Source organism: Carettochelys insculpta, chromosome 19 (genome assembly GCF_033958435.1).
Source record: "Carettochelys insculpta isolate YL-2023 chromosome 19, ASM3395843v1, whole genome shotgun sequence".
NCBI lineage: Eukaryota > Metazoa > Chordata > Testudines > Carettochelyidae > Carettochelys > Carettochelys insculpta.
This window is the reverse complement of record NC_134155.1, coordinates 2257102-2272789: the sequence shown is the minus strand read 5'-3', so window position 1 is coordinate 2272789 and position 15688 is coordinate 2257102. Positions and strand designations below refer to the sequence as shown.

General features: G+C 69.7%; 1 protein-coding gene across 1 annotated transcript; it reads left to right on the top strand.

The window, feature by feature from the left end:
* Positions 1–745: 745 nt before the first annotated feature.
* On the top strand, positions 746–14633 carry ANKRD13B (ankyrin repeat domain 13B). Its single transcript, XM_075013804.1, has 15 exons — positions 746–1044; positions 8117–8252; positions 9115–9239; positions 9412–9457; positions 9753–9896; positions 10864–11053; positions 11138–11204; positions 11422–11503; positions 11644–11708; positions 11816–11946; positions 12150–12307; positions 12546–12698; positions 12956–13116; positions 13571–13647; positions 14271–14633. Exons 1-15 carry the CDS (start codon positions 859–861, stop codon positions 14482–14484), a joined length of 1935 nt encoding a protein of 644 aa, XP_074869905.1. The 5' UTR covers positions 746–858; the 3' UTR covers positions 14485–14633.
* The last annotated feature ends 1055 nt before the right edge of the window (positions 14634–15688 follow it).

Genomic DNA, 15688 nt, shown 5'->3' with positions numbered 1-15688 from the left:
TCCGCCCTCCGTTGTCTACTTCCACGAGTGCCGGGTACGCGCGTTGCCGACCCCCGAAGGTCTGTCTGCCCCATGCGCTCCCGGGCGCTCCCGGCTGCCCCAGCCGTAGGGTAAAAACACCCCTGGAAGCTCTTTCCTTCTCCAGGCCCCCGATCTCTGGTGCTGGATGGGGCCCACCCTTCCCGCTTCGTTCCTCCTTCCGCAAAGGCTCCCCAGCTCCCAACACACCTCAGCTCCTGCCTCCAAACACCGCCTGCAGCGCGGCCTGTCTGGCCCGGGGCCCGGGGCCTGGGGCCTGGGCTGGGGGCACAGCAGGGAACGCCGCCACCGAGGGCCTGGCCTTTCTTCTCCCCATGGGGCAGCCTCGACTGGACCTCCAGGGTCTGCCCCCTACCCACAGGGCCCAGGAGCAGAGGCTCCTGCCCGCACTGCCCATACGTCCGCCCGGCGGCGCGGAGACCAGCGCCAGAGATTCGCGTGCAGTGCTGGGGAGGAGCCGGAGGCGCTGGCGCAGGTCGAGGTAGGACAAAGGTCCCCGGGGCCGGATCTAGGCTGCGCGGTTAAAGGCCCGGCCCGCCATGGCCGCAGGCCGGGCGCGGTGCCTGGCACGGGCGGCGCAGGGCTGCAGCGAGCCGGGCGCGGTGTGGAGGGGCAGAGCCGAGGGCGACGGGCAGAGAGCGGCTCCCGGCTGGCGGAGAACTACAGCTCCCGGCAGGCGCCGCCGCCAGGCCGCCGGGGAGCGGGAAGGGCGGGGCCGTGCCGGGCCCTCGGGCAGCGCAGCCCAGCCCAGCCCGGCCCGGCCCGGCCCGCGGCGCCCCCTGCGCGCTGCCCGCGGTGCGCGGCGCCCCCCCCAGCCACATGCATCCGCAGCCCCGGCCCCCGCCCCGCGCCCAGCCCCCGCCCCCGCGCCGCCGGAGCCGGCGTGCCGACAGCATGACCGCCGCCGCCTCTGCCGGCCCGGGGCCGCCCGGCCGCTACCCGCTGCACCGCCTGGTCTGGCACAACCGCGCCCGCGAGCTGGAGCGGGAGCTCAGCACCCAGCAGGTGGGTCCGGCCGGGGCTGGTGCGGGTGCGCCGCTCCCGCCGCCGGGCCTGAGCTAGGGTGGAAAGGAGAGGGGCCCTGGCCCTGGCCCTGGCCCAGCCGGGAGTAGGGGGATGACCTGGCTCTGGCCCTGGCCTAGGCGGCTGGTCACCCCCTGGGCGCCCAGTGCCCCTACGTGGGAGCTCCTGGGGCGGGCGGGCACTGAGCAGGGGGGTCCCCCGCCAAGCTGGCTCTGCACCGGGCTCTGGCCGTCGGTGATGCTCTGCCGCCTCCTCCATCCCTCGGGAGCTGTCTGCGGCTTTGTGCCAGGGCACCACAGCAGCTCCTGCCACGCTCAGCTGGCACCAGGGTCCCGTGGCACAGCTGCCACCCACCAGGCTTGCTACCCACCGCTCCACTGGGGAGCCTGCGGGGATCCCGCGAATTCCCTCGGCCTGCTCCCAGCGTGGGCGTTACGGGCGCTGGAAGGGAGCAGCCCTGGGCGGCCGCCCTCCTCCCGCTGCCCCGCACACCTGGATGGGGTTGGTAGAGTACTGGGCGTCTTGGCCTCTCCCAGAGAATCTGGAGGAGCTGCGGAGGCACCTGCCCAGAGCCAGGGCCCGGGCCTGGGAAATGGGCACTAGGCAGTCAGGGCTGCGCTCCTGTACTGCCTGCCCTGTGGACACATTGACACCTGCCAGACAACACAAGCTGCCCCTCTGCTGGCCTGGCTGGGCACCCGGCCGGGCATCCGCAGCGTCCGACTATGAATGTGCCAGTTTGGGGAAGCGGGGGGCACCGATATTCTATCAATTAACCCCCTCTCCCAGCCCCAGCAGCACCAACCCGTTCCCGTTACAGGGACAGAGGTGCTGCGGGGAACCCCAGGCAGGGTTACATTCGGGGCTCCTTGTTCCTGACGGGGGATGGAGCGTGTGATGGTGCCCAGCTGCTGTGAGCCCAGAGTGCTCCGTACCTGGCAGGATCAGGTCCTTGGTTGTTTTTACCAGGCAGCGAACAGCTGCCTCTGACGCATCTTACTCTGCCTGGGATGTTTGCTGTGGCTGTGGGTGCTTTTGTACCTTGGCTGGCTGGGGCCACACCCGTCTGGTGGAGCAGCTGGCTGTGGGGAGAGCCTGGCCTAACTGTGATTTGCATGGAAGCGGAGAGGCCACCAGAGACTTCCCGGTTTCTTCTCTTGCCTTGAGAGTGCAGGAATCTCCCCTCCTGCTTGTATCCACCGAGGAACTCAGGGTGGCTTGGAGCAGCAGCCTGGAGCGGCGGAGAACTCAGGGAAGAGGGGGAGCCTGTGCCTGCGGCCTGCTGAATCTGAGGCAGGAAACGCCCACCCTGGGGGCCCCGAGCCCTGCGTGGCTCAGCTGGAGGGCTCGCAGCGCGGCTCTGGCACTCCAGGTGGCACCAGCAGCAGGTCTGAGCACAGCCCGTGTGAGCCGCAGCCGCACTCGTGGGTGCCCTGCTGCACACTCAGGGCAGAGCCCCCCGCCCGGAACAGCCAGCGCTTCCTCTCGGGAAAGGCCCAGCCTCAGCCGGGGTCTCCCCCAAACACAGCCCCCACCCCGGCTGGCCCTTGTGCCTTGCCATTGTCTGCCCCAGGGCAGCCGCCCCGCCCTGCCCCCTCCTGGAGGCTGCGGCCTGCCCGCGGGGAGAGGCCCCGGAGCAGCTGGCTGGGGCAGCAGCGAGCACGCTTGTTCCCTAGCCAAGGTGAGTCCTGGCCTCCTGGTGAGCTGCTTTCTCACACAGGGAGCCTGGGCCCTGCCTAGGCAAACGCTCCTCTGCAAAGGAGCCCCGGGCTTGGGGCGGTAGGGTAGGAAGGAGCACACGCAGCCCAGCCCTGACGGGCTGCCACGGGCATTGCCCACACTTGCACGCTGGGGTGAGACCTCCACCCGGGAGGGCGGAAAAGGGGTGAGCTCGGCGCTGCCTGCGGGAGATCTCAGCACCGTGTGAGGGCTCAGGGCATCCTAGGGCCAGGCCCAGCCGACTGGGCCAAGGCCTGGCAAGCTGCTGCTGCTGCTTTGTTAGGAGGCGCTCATCCCCTGCCGTCAGTGCTGATGGCTCCAGGGCTGTGCTGCGGGGAGCGGGTGCTGGAGCAGTGCACTGGGGTGCCAGGAGGGGGGCGCTGTGCTGTGGGGAGCGGGTGCTGGAGCAGTGCACTGGGGTGCCGGGAGGGGGGCGCCGTGCTGTGGGGAGCGGGTGCTGGAGCAGTGCACTGGGGTGCCGGGAGGGGGGTGCCGTGCTGCAAGGAGTGGGTGCTCGAGCAGTGCCACGGGGCTCCGGGAGGGGGGCGCCGTGCTGTGGGGAGCGGGTGCTGGAGCAGTGCACGGGGGTGCCGGGAGGGGGGCGCCGTGCTGTGGGGAGCGGGTGCTGGAGCAGTGCACTGGGGTGCCGGGAGGGGGGCGCCGTGCTGTGGGGAGCGGGTGCTGGAGCAGTGCACTGGGGTGCCGGGAGGGGGGTGCCGTGCTGCAAGGAGCGGGTGCTCGAGCAGTGCCACGGGGCTCCGGGAGCGGGTGCTGGAGCAGTGCACTGGGGTGCCGGGAGGGGGGTGCTGTGCTGCGGGGAGTGGGTGCTGGAGCAGTGCCTGGCTGGGCAGGGCACCAGGCAGTGGGTGGTGGTGCCATACTGGACTCACTTCCTGGTCCCAGGGGCAGGTCTGAGACAGGTGCAGCTCTGAGGATTACATCAGGGCTGCTCCCGCTGCTGCTGTGAGGGAGACCCCATCCTGTGACTAGAAGTGGGTGCTGAGCTGCCTGTGCCCGTGAAACCCTCCACACGCCTGCCGGGGGCCCTGGAGTCTCTGCTGCGGGATTCATGCCCCGCCAGCGGAGCTGGGCTCTGCCAACGCTGCAGAGGGGAGGGTCCTGGGGAGCGGAGGCAGAGGTGCTGCGCGAAGGTGGCAGCTCCTGGGTGCTCTGCTGGCTGGCCCCAGCCCTGGGGCCAAGGGGACAGTAGCTCTTGGTACGCTCAGAGAGGCTCCCTGGGAGCTTCAGTGCAGGCTGCTCTGCTCCCCGTGCCCTGCTGGTGAACAGAGGCCATTGCCCTGTGCGAGCTGGCAGCTGCTGAAGACACGAGGCATCTTGATGCCTGTGCTGATGCAGACGCAGCTGCGCGGGAAGGAGCAGCCTGAGCAGCAGCTGCCACCGGGAGTTGGCCTCCGGCATGTCAGGGGTTACCCCACGGGGAGGAGCTGGGGGTCAGCTGGAGCCCAGACGCTGCCGGGAGGGAAGCTGGAGGGATCCAGGCAGGCTTGGAGGGGTAAGCTGCAGAGACCACAGCTCCCAGCATGCCACGCTCCATGTCTGGGGGGCAGCCTCTGCTCAGGCCCAGCTGGACCATGGCACGTGGGGGGCTGTTGTGTCCTTGGCCTGCCCCTCCATCACTGTGGCCTGGGCTCTGTGCCCATAGCACCCACCCCCCGCTTAGCTGGCAGCAGCACTGAAGGCGCAGGGAGCCCAGCCCAGGCCCGGAGCCGGAGCTGGAGCCAGCACACAGCAGCAGCTGAGATCGGGGCCTCCCTGTGCCCGCCAGACAGGGAGAACTGGTCCCAGGCCACAGGGCTGCCAGCGGATTGCATGGTGCTAGCAGTCAAGGGCCCCGGCCAGGCAAGCCCCTGGGGCCATTCGCCTTCCACTCCTCAGCGGGACTCTGCCCCATCTGACGGACGTGGCCCCAGGGCAGCACCGCTGCTGGTGCCGACAGCACTGGTGTCCCACCCTCTGTGCTGTCCACCCTGCTTCGAGTGAGGGGGGAGGCCTGGTCCCCGGCAGCACTGGGCTCCCACGCTGGCGGCACGGAGCTCGGGGCAGCCTGGATCTGGCGTGGCTTGTGGCCTTGGCGCAGGTGATGCCGGGCAGAGGATGAACCTGGCTGGGCCTTGCCAAGTCCCTGCCCCAGGCCTCCCTCCAGCCACCATGGTCCAGGCTGCCCCTCTGCTCACTCTATGCCAAGCCGGGGGCAGTGCTGGCTTGTGGGGGCATGTTTGCAGACACCTGCTGCCAGCCGGGAGCCAGGATTGGGGAGGGGCCCAGGGCAGCAGTGAGGCAGCTCTGAGCACCCACAAACAGAACCAGGCAGCTCAGGCTGCAGGATAAAGTGCCATGCCCCTGCCTCATGGCTGGCAGCACCCTCTCTTCTGCTGGCGGGCAGGGGGACGGTGCGCTTGGGAGCTGCCTGGTGGCACAGGCTGGCCCCTAGCAGCCTGCTGGAAGGCAGAGACAGGCTGGCAGGGGGTCCGCAGCTTCAGGGGCCGGGCCGGGCCAGGCCAGGGCAGGGTTCTGTGCCCATGGCTCTGGATGGCGTGCTCAGCTCTCTGGGCGATGGGGCTCTTATAATCAGCTGGCACAAGCAACTGCCCAGCCAGGGGGTGTGATGAGTTGCTGGGAACAGGCCTGTCCCCAGTGGGGCCTGGAGCAACTCCCCTCTGGCTCAGGCCCTGCTCTGACGTGGAGCAGCCTGGCTGGGAGGGAGATAACGGCAGAGTGGAGCAGGTTGCTCAGGGGGCCTGGCCCCTCTGCCCAGTGCCAGGCTCCCACAATTCCCCAGGTGGCTCTGGGCCCTGCAGGTTTACACCAGTGTGGGAGACAGTCCTGCCCAGATGGCTGGAGCAGCTGCCACAGGGCTCTCCGAAGCAGGGGGCTGGGGCGGCCACCCCAACCCATCCCATGGACAGTGGGCTGGTGGGCACCAAGTCCCAGGCCCTCTTCTGCCGTCCGCCCAGATGTGCGCTTGGGCTCCTCTGTGCGAGGCTGGCTGACGATGGGCCCTCTCCCCGCAGCCCCCGGGGCCAGTCGCTGATGTCTGAACCAGTCAGTGCCTGGCTGTGACCAGACACAGCCACGGTTAGGCTGGCAGAGCCGGGCCTGGGCCCGCAGAGACCACTCAGGGCGTCTGATATCCCGTCCTCAGGCGCTGCCTCCTCCCCTGCAGCCCCCAGCACTGGCCCTGTCTGGCCAGGCAAACCCGCCCCTGAGAGCTGGCGCCTCCCCTTTCTGCCCAGCCGCTTGGTGCCTGGCGGGAGCCGCTGCCTCAGGACCCCCCACAGTGCCAGCGGGGGGCTGCACAGACCCCACTTGGGCAGCAGGAAGCAGCACGTGGGGCTCCCCCCAGGTCTGCAGGGCCAGGTGGGGCCCAGAGCCAACAGGCTGAGCACGGCGGTGGCGTGAGCAGGAAGGACAGGCAGTGCTGGCGGGAGATGCGCCAGGCCGTGGGGCACAGACTGTGGGCGCTGCTGGCAGGGCAGGAGGCCTGCGCCTGAGCTCTTGCTCCTGCCGTTCACCTCCTGCTCTGTCACCTGCTGTAAGTGAGGTGACGGCGTTTACGCCAAGGGGGCCCCACGGCTGGGCGGGGGAGGGGAGCTGTGCTAGCTGCTCCCAGCTGCGGGCCTGGCCTGTGGGTTCTTTAATTAGAACCCTTTTCATCAGCACAATTAAGAGCCAGCAAGCGATCACCTGGGAGGGCGGTTAATTAACGCGCCGGCTGGGTTTCTGAGGCGGGCCTGGCAGAGCGGCAGGTGGAGCCGAGGGGCAGCGTGCACGGCCCCCCAGGAAAGCTGCCTTGGCCGCGGCCTGCCGCTCACAGCGGGGCGGGAGCGTGGACGGAGGCCGTGGCGGTGGGGAGGCTGCTGGCACTGGGCCGGGAGGGCTGCCGTGGCGTGCGGTGTGGCCTGGGGGGCTGAGCGCACAGGGGTGTTGGTAGAGCCGAGGCAAAGGGAGGTGGGGGCTGTGTGTCTGCCTGTGGCAGGGGATGGCCCAGCTCTGCCCCCGGGCTGGTGGGGTGCCCAGGCCAGCTAGCACCAGTGATCCCTGGCTGCTGCCCAGGGGCCTGGCGGTTGAGGGGGCAGAGGAGGCACTTCCCAGCTGGCCAGCCCGGCCTGGCGCCACCCCAGGCGCCATGCGCAGCCCCCCACCCGGGTTCTGGTTCCTCTCAGCAGCAAGAACTGGCCCGGGAGCCAGCAAGGGGTGCAGGGCAATTGTGGCAGGGGAGGGGTGTCTCCACGCAGTCTGCCCCCAGCTCTAAGGGGCCTCCCCGTGCCAGCGCTGCCAGGAGAGGGGGCTCCACTCTCAGGTCAGACACTGGCTCCCCAGGCAGTGCCCCGCACGCTCGCCTGGGGGGTGGAGGAGACGCTGCCCCAGATTTGCATCCCATCACCTCACAGCTCTGCATGGGACCAGGGGCCAACCCAGCGCCGTCCGCCTGGCACCAGCCAGCTCCTTGCTGGGCTCCCCGACCACACAGCCCAGCGGGCAGGGCAGAGCAGGCACCTTTGTGCCTGGCCAGCTGCGGCCACGGGGTCCCAGCTGTGCCCCAGCCTGTCCCACAAGCCACTAGCCCTTTCCGGGCTGCAGTACCCTTTGTGTCCTCACCCTGGGGCGGGGTGGGGGTGCCGAGCTGAGAGAGGCTGGGCTCGTCTGCACTGGCTGGAGGGCTGAGGGTGGGTGCTCCTTGTGTGGGGCTCACCAGTGGGGGAGGTGCTGGCCCCTTCCATCCACCAGGCCTGGGCTGGTGGGGCTGGGGCCAGAGCCTTGGGCTAACGAGCGCACCGGGCAGTGGCAGCCTGTCCCGGGCACAGTGGGGTCACACATGGGGGCACCATCTGTACCCACACACCAGCCCTTCAGCCGAGCTCATGTGCAGAGCCCCAGAGGCGTGTCAGATCCCCACTAGCCCTGCCAGGCACCCGCAGCGTGAGGGGTGCAGCACAGGGGGCCCGAGGATGGAGATTGTGCATCCGGCTGGGCCGTGCCGTGCATGAACCCCCTGGGAGCACGCGAGGGCCCCAGGGAGGTGAGCTGCCCTGCAGCAGTGCCGAGGGGTGGGGGGTGGCAATGCAGCCTGAGCTGTGCTGGGGGCTGAACTGTGCGGCTTGGCGCGTGGGGGCAGAGCTGGGGGCTGTCCCAGGGCCTGGGCTGTACCGCTCCTGCCAGGCCCACTGCAGTGCTGGCCAGAGAAGCAGCCAGCCCCGGGTCTCAGCACCCCGCAGCTGGTGGTGTCTGGGAGCAGCCCCCTCCGGAGCAGAGGCCAGGGCTGTTGGGGCTCCCCCGCCCCCTCACTAAATACTCCTCTGGGCTCTCCTGGCAGGTGGACATCGAGCAGCTGGACCCGCGGGGCCGCACACCCCTGCACCTCGCCACCACGCTGGGCCACCTGGAGTGCGCCAGGGTCCTGCTCAAACACGGTGCCGACGTGGGCAAGGAGAACCGCAGCGGCTGGACAGGTGAGCGGGCGGGCGGCTCCACCATCGCCAGGGCCTCCCTGGTGCCCAGGGCTGGCCCTGGGGATGCACCTGGGCACCAGAGTCGGTCCTGAGTCTCGTTGGGGGCTGGTGAGTGGGAGAGTAGGTGGTGGGGGGGGCCCTGTTCCTAGCCAGCTCAGCTGAGCTCCTGTCCAGCTGGCTCGCTCAGCTCTGTCCCAGCCCACAGGCTGCCAACCCTGCCGGCGCCCTCAGTCCTTACCTGCAGCCCCTGTAACCCAGCCCGGCCAGCACCCTCGGTCCCCGCCCGCAGCCCCCGTAACCCAGCCCTGCCGGCGCCCTCGGTCCCCGCCCGCAGCCCCCGTAACCCAGCCCTGCCGGCGCCCTCGGTCCCCGCCCGCAGCCCCCGTAACCCAGCCCTGCCGGCGCCCTCGGTCCCCGCCCGCAGCCCCCGTAACCCAGCCCTGCCGGCGCCCTCGGTCCCCGCCCGCAGCCCCCGTAACCCAGCCCTGCCGGCGCCCTCAGTCCCCGCCCGCAGCCCCCGTAACCCAGCCCTGCTGGCGCCCTCAGCACCTTCCAGGCTCACGCTCAGCCCCTGGCGGACATCGGTGGGGCGCTGCATAGGCCCACAGAGCAATGGCTGTGCACTCCCGCACCCGCCTTGGCACATGCGGTAGCCAGGCTGTGCTCCTGCAGGGTTGGGGGGTGTGGTGGGGAGCAGGTGCTGACCTCTGCTCTGCTTGGGGCCCTGCGCGGGGCCCAGCCCAGCACGTCCTGGCCAGCTGCTCCACTCGCCTGGTACCCTGTGTGGTCAGGCTGCGGCAGAGCGGCTCTCTTGGGCCCGTGGGTGCCGCTGCCCAGGCCTGATGCCCCCTCTGCCCCCCAGTGCTCCAAGAGGCTGTGAGCACCCGGGACCTGGAGCTGGTGCAGCTGGTGCTGCGGTACCGTGACTATCAACGAGCCATCAAGCGCCTGGCCGGGATCCCCATCCTGCTGGACAAGCTGCGCAAGGTACAGCCCCTCCCTGCACCTGCCCAGCGCGTACCATGTGCCCAGCCCCAGCCCACACGGGGGAGCTGGCAGGGTGGCACAGTCACTCCCAAGCCTCGGGGCTCCCTGTCCCTGCTGGGCGTGCGGGATCCTGTGGCTGCCCTTACCCTGGTCTCTCCTCTCTTCTCCTCAGGCCCAGGATTTCTACGTGGAGATGAAGTGGGAGTTCACCAGCTGGGGTAAGTCCTGGAGCCACCAATGGGGAGGCTGGGCCCGTCCCCCTGACATGTTCCAGGGCTCTCCTGCTCCCCACTTCTTCCTTGCATCCCCAGGGCCCCTGTGCTGCCCCACACCTGCCAGAGTGCCCCAGTCAGCCACCCGCCCACCTGCTGTGCCCTCCCTCATCTGCCACACCCATGCCCAGCTCTGGCCACAGGCGGGCTGGGAAATGGCATCCCTGGCCCCCCGCTGGCAGGATGCCCCTCGGCAGCAGGAGAGGTTGGGGCTGCGTCCCTCATGCTGCCCTCCCTGCAGTGCCCTTGGTCTCCAAGATCTGCCCCAGCGACACTTACAAGGTGTGGAAATGCGGCCAGAACTTGCGAGTGGACACAACGCTTTTGGGCTTTGAGCACATGACCTGGCAGCGGGGGAACCGCAGCTTCATCTTCCGGGGACAAGGTCAGCCAGGCGGTCGCAGGCGGTGATAGGGGCAGTCACAGGCAGGGGTGGGCAGCAGTGGGCGGTCACAGGCAGTGGCAGGTGGTCAGAGGCAGTGGGTGGTGATGGGTGGTCACAGGCAGTGATGGGCTGTCAGGCGGCAGTGGGTGGTGATGGATGGTCACAGGCGGTGATGGGCGGTCAGGCGGCAGTGGGTGGTGATGGATGGTCACAGGTGGTGATGGGCGGTCAGGCGGCAGTGGGTGGTGATGGGTGTCACAGGTGGTGAAGGGCTGTCAGGCGGCAGTGGGTGGTGATGGATGGTCACAGGCGGTGATGGGCGGTCAGGCGGCAGTGGGTGGTGATGGGCGGTCAGGCGGCAGTGGGTGGTGATGGGCAGTCACAGGCAGTGGCGGGTGGTCACAGGTAGCAGCAGGCAGTGACTGGCAGTGGTAGGCAGCACAGGCAGCAGGACACTGCCCCGGGCTGCCCAGGGAGCTGGCTCTGGACAATGCACATCCCCACCTTGCTGCCCGGCCCCTCAGGGAACTCTGCCCCACGCCGCAGCCAGGTGTGGGGTGCCCTTGTACGGGGGGTGCTGGGGCACCTCGGGGGGCAGGGGGGAAAGGCCAGCTATGCAGTGCTCTGGAAAGCCCCGTGGGCCTGCAGTGGCCCTCCAGGGTCGGGCTCTGCCCGCTACCTTAGCACGAGGGGTGCAGCGGTCTCATCCTGCTGCCTGGGTGGGGGTGTGAAGAGCCCACGAGGTGCCCGGAGGCGTGACCCCTCCGCTAGCTCCCTGAGCCTGGCCCGCATGGGAGAGTGGGGTGAGGGGCTTGTGCCAGCTGGGCAGCTCTGAGGGGGGAGAGAGCGGGCAGTGGGGCACAGTGCAGAGCAGGGGCAGGGGCTCCCCCCAGTGATCCAGCGTGGGCAGGCAGGGGCAGTCCCTGCGCTGTGCTGCGCTGGTGCTGACGTGGCTCCCTCCCCGCAGACACCAGCGCGGTGGTGCTGGAGATCGACCACGATCGGCAGGTGGTGTACTCGGAGACCCTGGCCCTGGCCGGCCACGACCGCGAGGGCCTGCTGGCTGCCGTGCAGCCCACCCAGGAGCAGGTGATGGGGCGGCTCACCGCGCCCGTCGTCACCACCCAGCTGGACACCAAGAACATCGCCTTCGAGAGGTGGGCAGGCGCCGGGCGGGCAGGGGAGCAGCCTGGTGCGGCAGTCGGGGGGCGCTGTCGCTCACGGCTGCCTTGTTGCCCCAGGAACAAGACGGGGATCCTGGGCTGGCGGAGCGAGAAGACAGAGGTGGTGAACGGGTATGAGGCCAAGGTGAGGGGCCCGGGGGGTGGCAGCAGGACAGCTGCTGCCCAGGGGAGGCTCTGGGAGGGGCAGGGGAGCTGGGGCAGGCAGGGTCGCAGCTTCCCTTGCCCCCCACGACAACCAGGGTCCCTCCCCTGCCAGCCCTGCTCCCCGCCCAGCCCCTGGAGGGCGGCAGGGCTGGGGCGGGCAGAGCAGGAGGTGCCGGTGTTTGGGCTCCACCCCACAGGTTTACTGCGCGTCCAACGTGGAGCTGATCACGCGGACACGGACAGAGCACCTCTCCGACCAGCACAAGAGCAAGAGCAAAGGTGAGGGTGTCCTCCTGTTCGTGCCCCCTGCCCCACCGCTGTCCCCTCTGCCTTTGGCTGGAGCAGGGAGGTGGGCCCTGTCCCATCCCTGCCGGGGAACCGCTGGTGGCACAGCCCTGAGCTTCGCCCCGTCTCTGCAGGCAGCAAGACCCCGCTGCAGTCCTTCCTGGGGATCGCCGAGCAGCACGTGGGGCCCAGCAATGGGGTGAGTAGCAGAAAGCTCCAGCACAGCCTGGCTCAGCAGGGGCCACCCCCCACCCAGAGCAGCCCGGCCTGGCTGTGCTAACGAGGCCTTTGCTTGTCCCGGCCCAGACGCTGATCACGCAGACCCGGAGTCACACCAACCCCACAGCCATCACCCCGGAGGAATACTTCGACCCCAGCTTCGAGCTGGGCAGCAGAGACATGGGGCGCCCCATGGAACTCACCACCAAGACGCAGAAGTAAGGCCCCGGGGCTGTGGCGGCAAGAACAGGAAGGCTGGGGATGGGTGGAACTCGCTGCTGCAGGGCTCGAGGCAGGGTGGTAACCCGGCCCACATAGCCGCCCAGGCTCTGGCTGGGGGTCCCTCCCTGTGCAGGAGTGCGGCTGCCCTGGCTGTCCCTTGGCTGGGCCCGGTGCTCCCGCGCTGCTCTCCCTGCTGCAGGTTCAAGGCCAAGCTGTGGCTGTGTGAGGATCACCCGCTGTCCCTGTGCGAGCAGGTGGCGCCCATCATCGACCTGATGGCCATAAGCAACGCGCTCTTTGCCAAGCTCCGGGACTTCATCACGCTCCGCCTGCCACCCGGCTTCCCCGTCAAGATAGGTGAGGCCGCGCTACCCCTCCCCACCGCCCTCCAGCCACTAGCGCTCCATGCACCGGACCGCTGCCCTCCCGCCGACCCGGGCTCCCTGGGCCTTTGCCCGGTGCGACCGGCGGCCTGTGCTCGGAGGTGTCTGGCCACCAGAGGGCGCAGCCAGCACATGCCAGCCCTGGATCGGGCAGGCGGGCGCCGGGTGCGTGAGCGGCTCTGCTGGCTGACTTGCCGGCTCTCCCCTCCCAGAAATCCCCATCTTCCACATCCTGAATGCCCGCATCACCTTCGGCAACCTCAACGGGTGTGACGAGCCCGTCAGCTCCGTGCGCCGCAGCTCCAGCAGCGAGGCCCCCTCACCCAGCAGTGACTCCTCCAGCGTCAGCAGCTCCAGCTCCCTGGGTAGGCAGCCCTGTGCTGGGGGTGGGCATGAGGCCTGGATCCCTGCAGGGCAGCACTGCCCCCCACGCCCATCACCCCTGGCTCCGGAAGGGAAGGGACTTTGGGGTGTGGACCGGAGCAGCCAGGCCAGTGGTGGGGCCCACGGCTCCCAGCATGCATTGCAGTGCAAGTTGACAGAGTGCATGCTGGGGTGGGGTCGTCTGTGGGGCTGCCGCTGTGCCTTGTCCCCCCAGTGACAGGGGTGTCTGGCCCTGCAGCCTCCTGCCAGGCGTGTGAGAGGGACCCGTCCCTGTTCGAGGTCCCACCTGGGTACAGCGTCCTGGGCAGCCAGCGGGACACCATGCGCGAGGACGATGACGACCTGCTGCAGTTCGCCATCCAACAGAGCCTGCTGGAGGCGGGCACAGAGTACGACCAGGTGGGGCCCCCCAGCTGGGCACCACAGGGTGGAAGTGCCATGTGTGGGCATAGCCTCCCCCAGCTCCTGGGGCAGGGCAGCTGGGCACCAGCAGGGTGTGGGGTGCAGTGAGCCCTGGGGTTGCCCTTTGCTAGGCACCGGCAGGGAACGGGGTGGCCAGGTAACAGTGGGTGATGAGCAAGGTGAGCCCTCGGGCTGCAGGGGACCACCTCCTGTTAGCTGTCTGCAGCCCTGCCCAGCTGGGGTGGCTGCACGCTGCCCCTCCTTGGCACTGGCCCACACGTCAATGCAAGGAGAACCAACACCCAGAGGCTGGTGTAGGGGGCCCTGTGCCCCTGGGTAAACGCTCTGCACTGTTCCTGGCCGTGCCCTTGGCCAGGCCCCAGCACAGGCCTTTGAGGCTGCTGGGGGAGGCGGCAAGGCAAGGGTTAATGTGGTGCCGCTCCACCTGCAGGTGACCATCTGGGAAGCGCTGACCAACAGCAAGCCGGGCACGCACCCCATGTCCCAGGAGGGCCGGCGAGGAGACAGGTTGGTCCTGTCTGGCTAGTCCTGGGCCAGGGCAGTGCTTGCAGGGCCTGGCGCTGGAGCTGGTAGCTCCACCTGGCTTGCTCGGGGCCCCGGGCTCCGTAAGTGTAGCCCCGTCTCTGCCACAGCGGGGTCCGAGCCAGGGCTGGGGTGTGCCTCAGTGTCCCCAGCTGTAACGAAGCTGACCCCTCCCCCCACAGGTCATCACACTGGGGCCTCTGCTTGCTGGAGGCAGGTGTGGCTGGCCGAGGGGTGCTGTCCCCCCTGCCCTTAGGTGAGCCTGAGGGGCAGGGGAAGGCCCCCCCCATGCTACTCAGTGCAGCTGTAGGGGGCTACCTGCCCCATGCCAGGCCTGGGGCCAAGGGGTCCCTACTGCAGCCCCTACCTCACCCAGGGCCTCAAACCCCTGCGACCCCTTATGTCCAATGGTGCTAACTCCGTGCGTGTCCCCCTCCGCCCATGGCTGCCCATGGGTGTGAAGGGCAGGGCGGGGAGCGGCTGTACCCCCCAGCGCTCGCAGCCAGCCCCTGGGAGGAGCCCCTTGCCCTGCCCTTCACACCCATGTTCCCGGCCCAGGAGGTCCCCGCCCCCTGGCTCACCCCAGGCTGCTCCTGTGCTTCCCCCAGGACCCCCCAGCACACGCCTGCCCCCCGGCAGGCTGGCCCCCCCCAGCAGGGCGGGGGCAGCGGTGGGCGCAGCCCCCTGTTCCGCAGCTACGGGGAGCAGCTGCGCCTGGCCATGGAGCTGTCGGCGCGGGAGCAGGCGGAGGTGGAGAGGCGCACGCAGCAGGAGGAGGAGGAGCTGCGCCACATCCTGCAGCTCTCGCTGACGGAGAAATAGCCCTGGGGCTGGCGCTGGCCCCACACCGACCCCATCGCACCGAGCCGGCCCAAGCGCACCCCAGGAACAGTGCCCGAGGGGCAGGGCCAGGGCCAGGCCCGCTGGCAGGAGCCCTGCTGCATCCGAGGCGGGGGAGCCCCGGGGGCGCCCTGCCCGGCACATGCGCATCACTCCCGTCACCCTAGCGGGGGGCCCCGAGCCGCTCCCAGCGGGGTACGCGCCAGGCCGGGCCGGCACAAGTCAGAGGGAGGGTGGTGTCCAAGGCAGGAGCAAGGGCACCAGCCCAGCTGGAGGGCCCAGGGCAGGGCAGGGGTCCAGCAGAGCCAGGAGCAGGGGCCGCAGCAGCAGGCAGCTGGGCTGGGCCAGAGAACCAGGAACGGCGCCAGGTGGTGATGCCCCCAGAGGGGTCCCCCCCAGTTGTCATGCCTGGACTGGACCCGAACCTGTCCCGCCTCAGCAGGGGGTCTGCCTGAGCCCCCGCCCCCGCCAGGGCAGGACCCAGCTGCACACAACCCCCGCCAGCTCAGACCCCCAGTTCTCCATCGCCCAGGAACACCCCTGCCGCCCCCAGCCAGCTCGTGGGCCACTGGCCCTCACACGTTGCCTGCCGGGGGGGGGGGGGGGGGGCGGCTGCTCAGGCCAGGCCTGGGCCAGCCGCTGGGCTGGGGAATGGGCAGAAGGCAGTGCCTGCCCTACAGAGCCACCTCCCTGCTGCCCTCGGCTTGCACCATCCCACGGCTCCATGGCACCGATACAGCATCAAGTGCACTTAGCCAGGAGCCAGCCAGGCCCCCGCGCTGCCAGCCACGGGTGCCCCATGGCCCTGGCGCACCAGAGCCTGCCAGGGAGCAGCCCATGCCCACACCAGGGCCCAGCTGAGTGCACGCCCCAGCCAGGCACCTTCTCTGGGGTGAGGTGAGGTGGGGTGGGGGGGCACCCGGCAGCCTCTTGCCAGCACATGTAGGTGGGCAGCTACCAAAGCCTGCGGGGCCAGTCCCTGAGGTAGCAGGGTCTGCCCACCCCTCCCGGCATGCTTCCTGAGCCTTTGGGGAGTGCGTGCTGGTGCCTCAGCCCGGGCCCAGCCCCAGCCCCCTCCCCTGGGTCTATAGGACTGCCCTTAGGTGAGCCTGAGGGGCAGGGGAAGGCCCCCCCCCCCAATGCTACTCAGTGCAGCTGTAGGGTGCTACCTGCCCCATGCCAGGCC